At 44.0% G+C, this 15566-nt stretch overlaps 1 protein-coding gene across 5 annotated transcripts; it reads right to left on the reverse strand.

The window, feature by feature from the left end:
• Window positions 1-221: 221 nt before the first annotated feature.
• LOC121923005 (zinc finger protein OZF-like) lies at window positions 222-15539 on the reverse strand. Of its 5 annotated transcripts, none has more exons than XM_042453070.1 (4): window positions 15397-15539; window positions 6766-6892; window positions 2483-2609; window positions 222-2272 (listed from the first exon to the last, which is right to left on the reverse strand). In XM_042453070.1, exons 3-4 carry the CDS (start codon window positions 2511-2513, stop codon window positions 1044-1046), a joined length of 1260 nt encoding a protein of 419 aa, XP_042309004.1. In that variant the 5' UTR covers window positions 2514-2609; window positions 6766-6892; window positions 15397-15539; the 3' UTR covers window positions 222-1043. The 5 variants fall into 5 exon arrangements, with proteins under 5 accessions (XP_042309004.1, XP_042309006.1, XP_042309002.1 ...); XM_042453072.1 differs by having other exon boundaries at window positions 222-2269; window positions 6766-6998; XM_042453068.1 differs by having other exon boundaries at window positions 6766-6998.
• Between the last annotated feature and the right edge of the window lie 27 nt (window positions 15540-15566).

Below are 15566 nucleotides of genomic sequence, written 5' to 3' on the forward strand. Positions count from 1 at the left end.
GACCTCAAGGCCATCAAGTCCAACCCTCTGTCATGCGGGAACACACAACCAAAGCACTCCCAACAGATGGCCATCCAGCCTCTGTTTAAAAATCTCCAAAGAAAGAGACTCCACAACTCTAAGGCAAGTGTGTTCCACTACTGAACAGCTCTTACTGTCAGAAGCTCTTCTTAATGTTGAAGTGAAATCTCTTTTCCTGTAATTTGAATCTACTGCTCAGGGTCCTGTTCTCTGAAGCTGCAGAAAACAAACTCCATCTTCTGTATGACATCCTTTCAAATATTTAAACAGGGCTATCGTCTCACCTCACATATTGGTGAGGACCCTTTGAGTTTGGTTGGTCAACCAAAGACAAATCCACCTAACAGTTCCATTGTTTAGCCCAGCTTTTATTAGCTTGTTTGCAAGAACGTCATGGGGGACCTTGTCAAAGGCATTACTGAAATCAAGATATGATACGTCCACAGCATTCTCTTCATCTACCAAGTGGTGATTTTATCAAAAAAAGAGATACGATTAGTGTGGCAAGAATTGTTTTTGAGAAACCCACGTTGACTTTTAGTGATTATGGCATTCCTTCCTAAATGCTTACAGAAGCCTATGTTTAGTTATCTGCTCTAGAATATTTCCTGGTATTGATGGCAGGCTAGCTGGGCAGTAATTGTTTGGGCCCTCTTTTTTCCCTTTTTGAGGATGGGGACGTTTGCCCTCCTCCAGTCTGCTGGGACTTCTGTTCTCCAGTTCTCAAAGATTATTGCCAATGGCTCTGATATTACATTTGCCAGCTCTTTTAATACCCTACTCGCACCTTCTTCTCCTGAAATGAGAACAGTGCTCAGTTTGGGGGAAATGGAGCAGATGATGCAGCAAGGGACATGCAACACAGAATAGACAGAGGTAGTACAGGAATAGCTGGCCATTTGTTGGGAGGGCTTTGATTGTGCTCTCTTCAATCTCTATAATTGTATTATATGATTCTACTGATGGCAATTGTGTGAACAATCAAATCTATAAAAGTTAAACCTGTAAATGGTGTGAGCTGCCTATATGGTTTCTTCCTTGTGTGACTTGTTTTGATGTGAACGTAGTTTTGCATGCTGACTGAAGCTCTTTCCACATTTGATGCATTTATGTGGTTTCTCCCGCATGTGGGTTCTTTCATGTGAACGTAGATGTCCACTATCACTAAAGCTCTTTCCACATTCCCTACATTGATATGGTTTCTCCCCTGTGTGAGTTCTTTGATGTATACGTAGATTACCACTCTTACTGAAGCTCTTCCCACATTCAATGCATTTATATGGCTTCTCCCCAGTGTGAGTTCTTTGGTGGTTAGTACACGATCCACAATCACTGAAGCACTTTCCACATTCTGTGCATTTGTATGGTTTCTCTCCTGTGTGAGTTCTTTCATGTAAACGTAAAGTGTGACTTTGAGAGAAACTCTTTCCACATTCCACACATTCATATGGTTTCTCGCCTGAGTGAGTTCTCTTATGTGCACATAGATGTGAACGCTGACCGAAACTCCTTCCACATTCTGTGCATTTATATGGCTTCTCCCCTGTGTGAGTTCTTTTATGTGAATATAGACTCCTGTGACAAGAGAAGCTCTTTCCACATTCCATGCACTCATGTGGTTTCTCCCCTGTGTGAGTTCGCTGATGCTTAATATATGCTCCATAATCACTGAAGCATTTTCCACATCGCATGCACTCATGTGGTTTCTCCCCCGTGTGAATTCTTTGATGTGTATGTAGATGTCCACTCTGACTAAAGCTCTTTCCACATTCCATGCATTTATATGGTTTCTCCCCTGTGTGCATTCTTTGATGTCTCTGTAGATTTCCTCTTTGACTGAAGCTCCTACCACATTCCTTGCATTTATATGGCTTCTCCCCTGTGTGAGTTCTTTGATGTTTAGGACATGTTCTATAATCACTGAAGCACTTTCCACATTCCATACATTTATATGGTTTCTCCCCTGTGTGCATTCTGTAATGTAAGTTTAACTGAGATTTATATTGGAATATTTTCCCACAAACAGGACAGTTTACCTTTCTTTTCCCTTTGTGCTTTTCCTGGGGAGTCCCAAGTTCACAAATACCCCCACTTTCAGAAATAGGGCAGTTCTCCCCATTCTCTGACTGGTTTCCTTTTTGTCTTTCCAATCCCCCTTGATTTCCAAATTCCTCTTTGTTCTCAACAGTCTTGGTATTTTTCCATGACAACACTGAGGGCTCCACTAAATTCTTCTCCTGTTCATTACCTGCTTGAGAAAGAAGAAGATGATCCCATTAGGAGTTTAACAAAGAAACACAGGATCTCTGTGGGGATCAATACCAATTACTAGTTTAATCTAATATTATTCCTTTTCCTCTCAGCCAAGACCATCTCTTCCACTTAGGTCATTTTCTTCTGTTAACTGCACCAGCCACGGATTTCTGTCCCTTTTGGAACTGAAGGCAAAAATATTCCTTACCTGGAGAGACCACATTCTCATCACCCTCCATCCTGACTTCCTTGCAGAGAGCCCTAAGGCCTCAATGTAGGAGATGCCACTCCTCCTCAATGATATACACGACCACCTGTTCAAAGTAGACCAGTAGCTGAAAAAGAGAAAAAGACAACATTACTCTGATCACAGATGATCTCTTTTACTTTTTTAAAAAACGTAATCTTTTATTGCATTTGTAACAAATAAACAATAATAACACATTAATTTACATAGTCACACGCAACCACAAACCACTAATCAATAATATCTAAATGAAAAACATAACACAAACATGAAGTTGACTTCCTCTTCCCATCTAACTGGTTTATTACTGATATATTTTTCTTTATTTAATATTGATAATATTTGCTCCATTTTGAAATTAATATTCCATCATATAGTAGAATACTTTTAATTTGTTTATCTCCCCCCAGCTTACTCAGTTTCCTAGATATTGTATTGGAGAATCTCCCCATCTTGATTATCAGAACAATATTAGTTCAATACATTCATCTTCTAAATTGGGTAGTTTATCATCTTTGCGCACAAATAATCTCTTTTACATTGTTCCCCTACAAAATATTTCCACTCCACGCAAAAAAGGAGAACGATGGATTTGGCCTCTGCAACTGCTGAACTGCCTTTGAGGGAGACAAAAGGAAGGGAACTAAGGCAATTTTGTGGATTCCTACAGTTTCTCAGCTTCTAGAATAGAATAAGAGAATGATAGTGTCAGAAGAGACTTCAAGGACCATCCAGTCTAACCCTCTGCCATACAGGAATACACAATCAAAGCGCCTCCAACAGATAACTATCCAGCTTCTGTTTAAAAACTTCCTAAGAAGGACCACCACACTTCAAGGGAGTATGTTCCACTGTCGAACAGCTCTTACTATCAGCATGTTATTCCTAATGTTGAGGTGGAATCCCTTTTCCTATAGTTTGCATCTATTGCTCCATGTCCTAGTCCAGTGATGGTGAACCATTTAGAGGCCGAGTGCCCAAACTACAACCCAAAACCCACTTATTTATTGCAAAGTGCCATATCCCCCTGGCTTTCTAGTAACAAACTCTGGCAAACTCTGTGCTGGGGTGACGGCACATGTGCCCACAGAGAGGGCTCTGGGTGCCACCTCTGGCACACGTGCCATAGGTTCGCCATCACTGTCCTAGTCTCTGAAGAAGCAGAAAACAAGCTTGCTCCATGTCCAGTAGGACAGCCCCTCAAATATTCAAACAGGGCTATCATATCATCTCTTAACCTTCTCTTCTCCAGGCTAAACATACTCAGCACCCTAAGTCTCTTCTCATAGACACTAAACTTCTATTGATGCAGCCTAGAATCGCTCCTGCACATCACATATGACCTGGTTGAAAGGTGATACATAAATGCATTAAATGAAATGAAATAAATAAATAAATAAAGGGAAGGGGATCTGCACAGAGCTAGAAAGCAGAGTCAATCCACATCCCTTTGGGAAAAGATAGCTGATGGGAAAACATTCACCTTTTTGACTCTTTTGGTTTCATTTATGATCTTCTAATTTCTGCTTTTGAGGAATGGTAAATGGAACACATATGCACACAAAATGGTTTTCCACCTTCCCATTTTGTTTTCCCTCTAGAATCTCTTTGCTTCAATTCCCAGAATCGAGGCAAAAGACAAAGTCTGGAAATGGTGACAAACGCGGTGTACAGACCGCCCCTTTGGAGCAGTCCGCACCCGCCCCTTTCCCTGACAGATTGGGGCCTGAGCTACCACAGCGGCAGCCCCGGAGGCCCCAATCCGCCGCTTTTCCTGGCCTCAGGGAAGCATCAACAGGCCGCTTCCCTGCAGCCTGGAAAGGGGTGTCCTTGGGGCTTCATGGTCCAAGGACACCCCAACAGCGGCAGGGAGAGAGAGAAAGGGGCCACTTGGCCTCTTTCTCTCTGTATTGCAGGCGCGGCCGTTTAAAAGCTGCACCAGCAATACGTGCAGCAGAAGGAGCTCCAAAACGGAGCTCCTTCTGGTGCCGCTGAAAGGGCATAAGCGTCCTTCAGCAATGCAAAGATGTAACAGCCGCACCGCGCCATTTGGATGTGATGCGGCCGTTACATCAAAATGGCGGTGCCTGTGTGAACAGGGTGCCACCATTTTGTATGTACTCCGTACATACTAGGGTTGCAGGCATCCAAAAGAGATGCCCCCAGGCAACCCTAGTACGTACGGAGTACGTACAAAATGGCCCATCTGGACAGGGCCAAAGAGACACTAGAATCCTCAGAGGTTCATCTACAACCTTTTTTTTAAAAAAATCAGACAACAGACTAGGAGTCTGTTCGACAGTGGAACAAACTCTCTCAGAGTGTAGTGGCGTCTCCTTTCTTAAGAAGTCTTTAAACAGAGGCTGGATGGCCATCTGTCAGGGATACTTTGATTTAGATTTCTTGCATAGCAGGGGGCTGGACTGGATGGTCCTTGCAGTCTCTACCAACTTTATGATTCTATGGAGGACAGAGTTTAAATCCCTGCTCAGCTAAGGAAACCCATTGGGTGTCATAGTGTCTTGGGATGGATCTGCTTGACACCTGCACACATCAGACCGATTCTCATAGACCCATCACTAGGAGACGAGGGCAAGCGCCTTCTCCTCCTATTTCAAAAGCCTTGTTATCAAGTTTGGTTCTGATAAAATTTGGGGTACATGTGGTAAGTACTATGAGCCCTGACTGCCCTCATAAAGGACCCGCCATTAAGCCAAAGGTGAGGAGACCACATAAGCAACTCCCCTTACAAAGGCAGAGTCCCTAGCAAAAGATGGAATTGGAAATTCTTCTCAGGAAGTTTGGGAGTCACCAAACCAGAATCGTCACTGCTTGCCCAAGCAAGACAATAAACTCGGCCTCACACCTGATGACCCAGTGATCAGCTTAACGACTCAATAACCAAGTCGGATACCCCTCCGAATTGTGTCCAGACCTAAATGCATTATGCAACACATTACTTGCTCTTGGCTTAACAAAGTCCAAGCAATCAACACCTTTGTCTAGCAAGTCCCCCTAGCCTCCAGCTACATTTTGCACTATAAGAACCCTGGGTTTTTGGACCCTCCTTGTGCTATCACCAGGTTGCAAGCTGGTCCACGCCAGTTTGAACTCTGATCTTAGCTCCTGCGGCCCTCTTCCCTCACACTTCTGCGGCCGTGATCCACTATCCACCCAAGCTTCATCAGACTTCCCGGAGAAGATTTCTAAGGTAGTATTCCCTAGTGGTGCCTCTCTTTCTCAAACCTATCTCCCTAACTCACCCATCCCCTGCTGTAGCATTGTGTGTGTATGTGTGTGTGTGTGTGTATGCTCCCCTTTTGCTGTGTGGTTTTCCCTGTGCTTTAATAAACTTTACCCTTTTAATTGGACCTAGTTGTTATCAGCTTCTTTTTCTCTTGGGGCTTGCTGGCGACCTCTGGTATACACTGTTGGGACCTGATTCCGGCATGTGGTTTCGTTAGGGCCTCCTCTCGGCTATATTTGAGCTAAATAAAATTCCCCTAAGTGAGAGACTTCCTAACAGCCTCAAGCAAGTCAAGGAAAGATAGCCATTCATAGTCCTTCCTCACGAAGTAAATCCAACAAAGAACTCCTTGTGGAAGCAACAGGGTGGGAATGCCACACCAGCTGGTCCATCAGGGCTCAGGAGTCCAGTCAGAACTGGACAACCTCAACCTTTTCCAGAGAATCCTGGCTATTTAGATTCTGTCCAAGAGTCCTGGAGGAAGAAGAGAAACCCTCTGAACACCTGAAATGACCTGCATTAAAGCAGCGAGACCAAGGAAACAAGCAAGCTCCTCCTGGCTTTTACAAACAGGAGAAAAGTGGACACACCTTTATCACATCTGCACTCTTTGAGGCTGCAGGTGAAGAGCTCACATTATGTATTACTCTTGGGCTGGATGGACTGGATTTGGTCTTGCCCAACTCTATGATTCCATTAGCGAAATTCCAGAACATCAAGGATCTGAAACTTTTCTCCCTAACAATTTTTATCTCTTCAAAAACAAACACACACATACCTTCCTTGGAGGTCTTTAAGCAGAGGCTGGATGGCCATCTGTCAGGGATGCTTTGACTGGGAGTTCCTGCATGGCAGGAGGTTGGACTGGATGGCCCTTGCAGTCTCTTTCAACTCTATGATTCTATACACACAAAACAAAAAACCAAACACCTTCATACAATTGGGTTGTTGTTGTTTTTTTGCAATACAATTGGTTTGATGCAAAGAAGAGCCTTACCCAGAGAGATCCTGTTCATGTCATCCTGCAGCCTGACTTCCTTGTAGAGATTCCTCTGGACTAGATCCAGGAGATGCCACTCCTTCCTTGCAAAATACACAGCCACCTCCTCAAAGGAGACCAGATGCTTAAAGAAGGAGAAACAACATTCTCCATTCAGAAATGATCTCTCCTCCGAGATGTTCCCTTTCACAGAGAGAGAACCTCCCTCTTTCTTCCCACGACTCTCATGGCTAAAAAAATTGAAAAAGCAAAGTAGCATCAGTGCCAAAATGCAAAGTTCTTTACTATCTTACAGTAAGAAATTACTTCAAATTCACCCATGGCTGTTTCTTGCAAGACTTGCTCTAAACATCAACATTCAAAAGTGCCAGGGGATCTTATATAATTTTTGGGAGAACTGCCAGTTTAGGTAATCATTTCCCCAAATGTCTACTCATCCACTTATCGATAGATACATTTATCCTTTTAAGGATAGTCACAAAATTTGACCAAGCTTTAAGTGGTTCCTTAATCCCGGTTCATTTTGTTCTTGTTGTTGTGGTGCGCCTTCAAGTTGTTTCTGACTTATGGTGACCCTAAGACAAACCTATCATGGGGTTTTCTTTGCAGGATTTCTTGTGTGAAAATTCAAAAGACAGCTAACTCTCCTTCATGTGAATAAAGACACAAAGAGGAACGTTGGGTACTTACCGTGACACGTTCATTTCCTGCAGAGAAGGGTCGTGGCATCCTGTAATCTGGGTTTAGATCCTCCTATTTGCTCCTGTAGGCAGGGACAATAAACAAAAGACTGGCCCCTATATAGGGAGGAGCTAGCCCCCCTGAGCCTCAGTCAATAACAAGCCAAGCGACTAGTAAGTTAATCAAGGAACTGAACTTTAGTAACCTCAGCTAAGAGTTAACTAGAACACCTTAGAAAAAACTAGTCCAAGAACAAACAAGAACTCAGAATACCAATCCAGCAACAAGAAGAAGAACAAGGCAGGTCCACCAAGAGCCAGGCAGGGTCGGAGGCCGCAGGCAGCACCCGGGTGGGCAGGATGCCAGGACCCTTCTCTGCAGGAAATGAACGTGTCACGGTAAGTACCCAACGTTCCTTTTCCCAGCAGAGAGGGTCCTGTCCTCCTGTAATCTGGGATTTACCAAAGCCCTCTCGAACTGGGAGGGAGGTGCTGCTAGGAGACTATGGCTCCCGACACAATCTGTCAGAGGAACCTCCTTTCAAATGACGCCTCAGCGGACTGAGACACGTCCAGTTTGTAATGTCTTATGAAGGTCGAAGGCGACTTCCATGTGGCCACCCTGCAAATATCTGACCGGGAAGCGCTAGTGGTCAAGGCCACAGAGGTAGATGTACTCCTGGTTGAGTGCACCATCAACCCCTCGGGTGGAGTGAGATCAAGAGTTCAGTAACTCTTTTGAATACAAGACCTGATTCACCTACTCAGAGTCGATACTGGTACCTTGCACCCCAAAGAGCCCAGGCGAAAGGAAAGGAACATCTCAGATGACCTAAGGTTGAAGTCCTCTTGATGTAGATTTTGAGGGCCCTGCACACATCCAATGTGTGCCAGGTCTTTTCCAAGTCCTTCTTAGGATCAGGGCAGAATGAAGGCAGGAGAATGTCCTGTGACACCTGAAAGGCTGAGTTGACCCTAGGCACGAAGGTAGGGTCTGGACGAAGGCACACTGAGACAGGCCTAAAAATACACAAGTCTTTATGTACCGACAGGGCCCCAGCTCTGACACCCATCTGGCGGAGGGAATGGCCATGAGGAAGATGACCTTGAGGGAGAGGTGTTTGAGGAAGGCCTCCCAAAGGGACTTGATCGGCCCAACCGTCAGAGCCTTTAAGACCGTGTTCACATCCCAAGATGGAAAATGATGTCTGGTGGGCAGGCCCTGTTGGAAACTCCCCTCAACAGCCTCTTAATGTGAGGATGGCTGCCATTCTAGCTGCTCTCGTATGGAGTAGAAATGACATGATGGCAGACACCTACCTTATAACCATGTTGGGTCAAGTCTCTTCTTAATGTCATCTTGGATGGACTATAGCAGGTCAGCCACTGAAAACCTGAAGCAGTTGATGAGAACTTGCCTAAGCAGTGGATTATGTGATCAATCAGAATAGAACCTGATCTAATCTGGACCTATGGCAGCTTCCACCCGATCACTGATCACCTTGTCAACTGGTTATAGCAATGAAGGTGATATTAAGGTGATTTCATTTGTAGTAATTAAGACTTACCACTCTGAAAGAGGAATGTTAATGTCTGACCTCCAATTAAAATTTTAAAACAATGTGCAGTTCTTTACTGGAACATCTGTGAACCTGTGTAAAATAAGACTAATCCCATGGTTAGGCAAAGAAGACACTGGATTAACCTTTATCTCGCAGACATTGGTGAGTCCATGTAGAAGCATAGATGCACTCTGTGTTAACAGGGCATGTGGTCAGAACTAAGTCTGATTTCATCTGAGGATGAACTTGTCTAGAGACTTCAAAAATCACCCCAATTCCATGTAGCAGGCTATCCTCAACCTGTATGAAGGCTGAGGGGTCGCGCGGCTGAATGAACTGCTGATTAAGGAGTCATGAAATGGGAACAGGGGGCTTGGCAAGGATAGCCCTCTGGTATCTAATTTCGAGGAGAGAGGCAATTGTGATTTTTGTGGCAGACCCCTCAGGGCTCTGTAGGATGTCTGAATGGGATTTGAAGCAACCCCTTAGTAGAGAAACCTGATTATATTGTTTTAAAACACTCATGGAGGAAGGGGAGTTTCTCCCCCCATGGAGAGGAGTCTGTCTGTTTTTGATAAGAATTTTTCTTAACCCCCTGTATTAGTGAGAACCATCTCATGGAAGAAACTGTGTTTTTTTAGTTTCTTCCCTTTAACAGGCATCTCTCCAAGAAAGAAGGGAAGGCAAGGGGAGCCACATCTTTTGAGGCTAGCTGACTGAGGTTCACTGTGTTTCACCTAAGGCAAAAAAGGCTCTGGACCTAATGGAGACAGTGATGGAGGCCCATGAGGAGGCAAGAAAAGTCACCATGTGGCTTTTATGGCTAGCCCCTCCCTTGAAGAATTAGTTTCCAGGCATCTTCTCTGGCCTGGAAAAAGGAGAGGGGGTTGAGCAGAAACAGCACAACTCAAACCTCATGTGCTAACATTAATAAAATGAACACCAAAAAAGTTAACCAGTATCTCTTGTAAATCTGAGCCCACAGCCCTGTTGATGTGGGGGCTCTCTCCTCCTTTATTTGCCCCATCAAGGGAGGCTGCCTGGGCAGCAGTGGCTTATTCCAAGCACTGAGGAAACTGCTCTTAAGATAGCAGTGACTGAAGACCATTGCTAATCATGGGTAGATAGCTGCATATGGCCTGTAGTGTAGCCCTGATGCTCACAGGGCACTTTGTTTTATTTATGTTTAAAACAGCCCCAACTTCAAGCTGGGGTTTACAAGCTTAGCCCTTTTTATCTCAGGCAGGCTTTATAGTAACCTGGCTGCATGATAGAAGCTGACTTGGTCCTCTACTCCCTTACCACTTGCATAGGTAGCTGGGAAGGGCAGAGGGGCTGCTGTGGGACATGGCACTACATTTACCTGAGGTAAGTCTGTGTCCTGAGAAAGGATAATCTCTGATGGAAAGGAGAGGCCAAGCGCTCAAGCTTTTCTCTCAAGAGTGCGACGGTTTGGGGCAGCCAAACACAATTGGGGGTGAGGGAACTCTCCACCCATGATATCCACAAATGGTTTACCCCTTTTTGTTGTTGTAATTTTTGGGGAGGGAACACAGGAGGATTTGTATCCATGTGGTCTCTCAAAGAATTCTTGGGTTGGAAGAGATCCCAAGGGCCATCCAGTCCAACCCCATTCTGCCATGCAGGAACTCTCAATCAAAGCATTCCCAATACATGGCCCTCCAGCCTCTGTTTAGAAGCGGGTGGCAGAGGCCATGCTCTCTCTGGGGTGGACAAGAAGCCATTTTGTGCTTTTTTGTGGGATGCTCTGTGGCAGCCAAGAAAGACCATTTTAGAGTTGGAAGCTTCAGCCCCTGCTGGGCCAAGTCCAGCTTCCTTTACAGCCATGTGTCTGTGCAACACAGAGGAGGAATCCTCTGTCTCCTTACACACCATCTCATTATAAGAATTCAGAAGGAATGTGCAGGAGCCCTGGCAACACCACCATGTGTTTCCCAGTCTGCAAAAGGATCCACCACACCTGTTAGGGTCCTGGGTGCCATTGGGGCCAGAGATGGGAAGGAAGGAGGAGACCAAGGGTTAATATCCCCATCTGCCCTCCTGGCAGAGTCCCAAACCTTATGCTAGGCATAGTACCTGCAATGGCCATGGCAGAGGCCTCATGGCAATGCCTGCCCTGAGCGAGGGCATTAGATCTGGCAAAGGTTCTTTGATGGCTAGAGAGAGAGGGGCCCTGGTACTCACCATTCTCATGTGACTTCTGGCTGGCTTGCCTCTCTGACCTTGGCCGTTTCAGGCTGGGCAGAGGTGATGCAGAGAAATCCTTTACCATGGCTTTTGGCTGGCCTGTCCTCTGAACTCTGGCTGGGCAGAGATGCTGAGGAGGGAAGTTTCCATGACTTCTGGCCAGTTTCCTCACTGATCCCTGGCCTTAACAGGCTGGGCAGAGGTGATGTGGAGAAACAGAGACATGGAGGGGATACCCCTCACCATCTCTTCCCACGGCTCCCATGTGCTGCAGTGCTGTTTGCAGAAATCTCCTGTGCTCCTACCATGAAAGGGGGCAGCTTTGGAGGAAAGGGAGAGTCATGGGCAAAGCCAAGACCTTTTTCCAATCCTGGGAGCCCTTGCCATTTTAAGTCTTCTTCATGATTCCAAGGCTGTAGTAAAGAAGCTGCAGAGCAACAGCAAACACATCCCAGTGGGTCTCCCTCTGAAGCCAGCTCCCTCTGTTGAGCTGGCAGACCCTGATCTAGGGAAGCCTGGGTTAAGGATGGCACTTCACCCATGCTCTCGGGGTCCTCTGCCATAGCCACCACCAAGGAAGGGGGGGAAAGGCAGGAGAGAGGAGAAGGGAAGGCCAAGAAAACTCTCAAACCGCTTTCGCAGAAAGGAAAAACTTCGCTGGCTCGAAGAGAACATCCTGCTAGGAGCTTAGGCAGGAACAAGACTGAGGCCCAGAGGGGCTAGCTCCTCCCTATATAGGGGCCGGTCTTTTGTTTATTGTCCCTGCCTACAGGAGCAAATAGGAGGAGCTAAACCCAGATTACAGGAGGACAGGACCCTCTCTGCTGGGAAATATGAATGTCCCACTGCTGTCTTGTTCTTGTGTGCCTTCAAGTCATTTCTGACTTCTTGGACCCTAAGGCAAAATTATCATAAGGTTTTCTTGGGCAGTTTGCCATCTTCTGAGGCTGAGAGAGTGAGACTTGCCTAAGCTCACCCAGTGGGTTTCAATGGCTGAGCCAGGATTTAAACCCTGGTGTCCTAACTCAACACCCAAATCATTATACCACATTCTGTCTCTACACCCCCCCCAAAACATCTCTTAAACACTCCAGGTTGCATATAGCAACTGGGAATAAGGAACCAGCTTTTGAACTCTATAGTTCAACTTTCACCAAAAGTCGCACTGAAGGACCTAGAGATTTCTAGAGAGAACATTCCACTAGGCATTTGTAGCTCTTCCATTGCAATTCTATGGTCAGTGTCTATAGGATGTCGACCACAGAATTGCCCTGGAGGACCTAGACATTCCCAGAGAGGTGTTCTCTCAGGTAAAAACATAGTGTTTTTGTTATTTGCAGTTTTTCTACATTCACGTGGGTCCTGTGCCCCTAACCCCAGAGAATGTGAAAGGACGAGTGTATTTCACCCTCGCTCATACTCTTCCCTTAGCTGACTCAGACTCTTAAATCCACAACTTAATTCCTAAAGCTGACTGAGAAATGAAATAAATAAAAATAAAATAATCTGATTTGTTAATAAATTAAAATAAAGTCGTCTCTTTTTTTGGGAGAAAGGAAGCATAGAAGTGAAATTAATTAATTAATTAATCAAAATAGTCATGTGATCAGTTAATAAATCAAAATAAAGTCATCTTCCTTTTGGGGAGAAAGGTGGCCTAGAAGTGAAATAAATAAAAATTAAAAATAAAGTCATCTGATTAATTAATAAATTAAAATAAAGTTGTCTACTTTTTTGGGAGAAAGGCAGCCTAGTAGTGCAATAAATAAATAAATAAATTAATTAATATATAAAAAATACCTTTTGGGGAGAAAGGTGTAATAAAATTTTCAGAAAAAAAGAAGTAAAATCAATCAATCAATCAATCAATAAAAAGTCATCTGCTTAATTAATAAATTAAAAAAAGCTGTCTCCCTTTTTGAGAGGAAGGTGACATAGAAGTGAAATAAAATTTTGGAAAAAAAGAAAGAAATGAGATAAATAATTAAATACAAAAATACTGTAAAGTCGCCTCCCTTTTTGGGAGAAAGGTGGCACAGTAGTAAATTAAAATTTTGAAAACAAAGACGTGAAAAAAATAAATAAATAAATCAAAGTCGTCTAACTTTTTGGGGAAAAGGTAGCACAGAAGTGAAATATAAATTTGAATAAATAAATAAAAATAATAAAGTAATTATTTAAAATAAATTGTCTCCCTTTTTGGGCAAAAGGTGGCACAGAAGTGAAATAAAAATTTGGGGGAAAAAAGAAGTGAAATAAATAAATCAATAAAAATAACAAATTTATCAATTAAAATAAAGTCATCTCTCTTTTTGGGAGAAAGATGGCACAGAAATGAAATAAAATTTTTGGGGGAAAAAAGAAAATTAATTAATTAATTAATTAATTAAAAATACATGGAAATAAAGTTGTCTTCCTTTTTGGGAGAAAAGTGGCACAGAAGTGAAATAAAAATGTGGAAAAAAATTTGAAATAAATAAGTAAAATTAATTAATTAATTAATTAAAACAGAGTCATCTCTCTTTTGGGGAGAAAGGTGGCATAGAAGTAAAATAAAAATTTTAAAAGAAAAGAAGTGAAATAAATAAATAATTTTTTTAAAAAAATAAAAATAATGTTATCTCCTTTTTTGGGAGAAAGGAGGCCTAGAACCATACCACAGATCCTTACCCTGCTTCTTTGTAATGCCAGGTCGGTAAAAAACAAATCTCATATCATCTATGATTTGTTAGAGAGAGAGAAGGCCAACCTGGCTTGTTTTAAAGAAACCTGGCTGGGAGAGGAGAGTAGTGTGACCTGGGTTAAAGCTCTCCCAGGTGGGTACGCTGTTAAGGAGCAGGTCAGGGAAAGTGGGCGAGGGGAGGCTGGGGGACAGTTGCTCTCGTAAAAGAGAGCTGACATCTGGCTCCCTCAGAGCACCATTCTGTCCCTCATGCTGTTTAACATTTACATGAAGCCGCTGGGAGAGATCATCTGGAGACATGGGGCGCGGGGTTATCAGTATACTGATGACACCCAAATCTATCTCTCTATGTCTCCGACTGATACAGTGACTAAGGATGGCATTTCTCCTCTGGATGCCTGCTTTGGGGTGGTAATGGGCTGGATGAGGGAAAACAAACTCAAATTGAATCCGGAGAAAACAGAGGTACTAGTGATAGGCACCCCAGGTCCAGGGATGGAGATTTATCAACCAGTCCTGGACGGGGTCACACTTCCCTTAAAGGACAAAGTTCACAGTTTGGGAATCCTCCTGGACTCATCTCTACAGTTATCATCTCAAGTAGATGCAATGGCTAGGAGTGCTTGGTACCAGCTTCGGTTGATACACCAACTGCATCCCTGTCTGGACCAAAAGGACCTAGAAACTGTAGTACACACTCTGTTACTCTCTGGTTTAGATTTCTGTAATGCGCTCTACATGAGGCTACCTTTGTACCAAGTCTGGAAGCTTCAGTTGGTTCAAAATGTGGCAGCCAGACTGGTCACTGGAACATCAAGGTCAGAACACATAACACTGGTTCTAAAATCCCTGCATTGGCTGCCAATTCGCTTCCGGGCCCAATACAAAGTATTGGTTATTACCTTTAAAGCCCTACATGGCTTGGGCCTGAGTTACTTGATGGAACATCTCTCCCTACACAATCTGCCCCACACTCTCAGGACAACCGGGAAGGAACTATTGGAATATGCTAAGACTAGGTTAACAACAACTTCCCATGGAGTGTATACAGCCATAGCCCCCAAGTTATGGAACAACTTGCCAGAAGAGATCCATCTTATCACCACCTTAGATTCCTAACCCACTGGACCTTTTATAAAGAACCTAAGAAAAATCCCACCTCTGGCTGTAACTGTGCATTTTGGATGATGTTTTTATTGTTCTAAATTGCATTTTTTGAGTGATGTATTGTTTTATTGTAGGGTTGTAATCCCACCTCGATCCATCGGGAGAGGTGGGAAATTTAAATATATATATATATATATATATATATTATTATGATTAGAAGTGAAATAAATAAATACATCAGAATAAAGTGGTCTGATTAAAATAGCCTGATTAGGGGGGGGGAACAAACAAAGCAGACTAATGCTACTACTCAAGGGAAGCTTTATGCCTTCCTTCAGTGGCCATCTCCACCCGGCCACTAGCCCCCCTCTCCTCCCTTGGGACTTACACACTTCCTTCCTTCCTTCCTTCCTTCCTCTCTTCCCTTCCCTTTCTCTCTGGGAGAAAGAAGAGCTTTCCAGGCAGAGGCTGTTACTTCTGCCCCTCTCAGTCCTCCAGCACAGAGCTCCACTTCCTAGAGAGGCAAGCCATGGCCATGAGCCATGAAGGGGGGGAGGA

The sequence above is a fragment of the Sceloporus undulatus genome, chromosome 2, assembly GCF_019175285.1.
Source record: "Sceloporus undulatus isolate JIND9_A2432 ecotype Alabama chromosome 2, SceUnd_v1.1, whole genome shotgun sequence".
NCBI classification, from domain to species: domain Eukaryota; kingdom Metazoa; phylum Chordata; class Lepidosauria; order Squamata; family Phrynosomatidae; genus Sceloporus; species Sceloporus undulatus.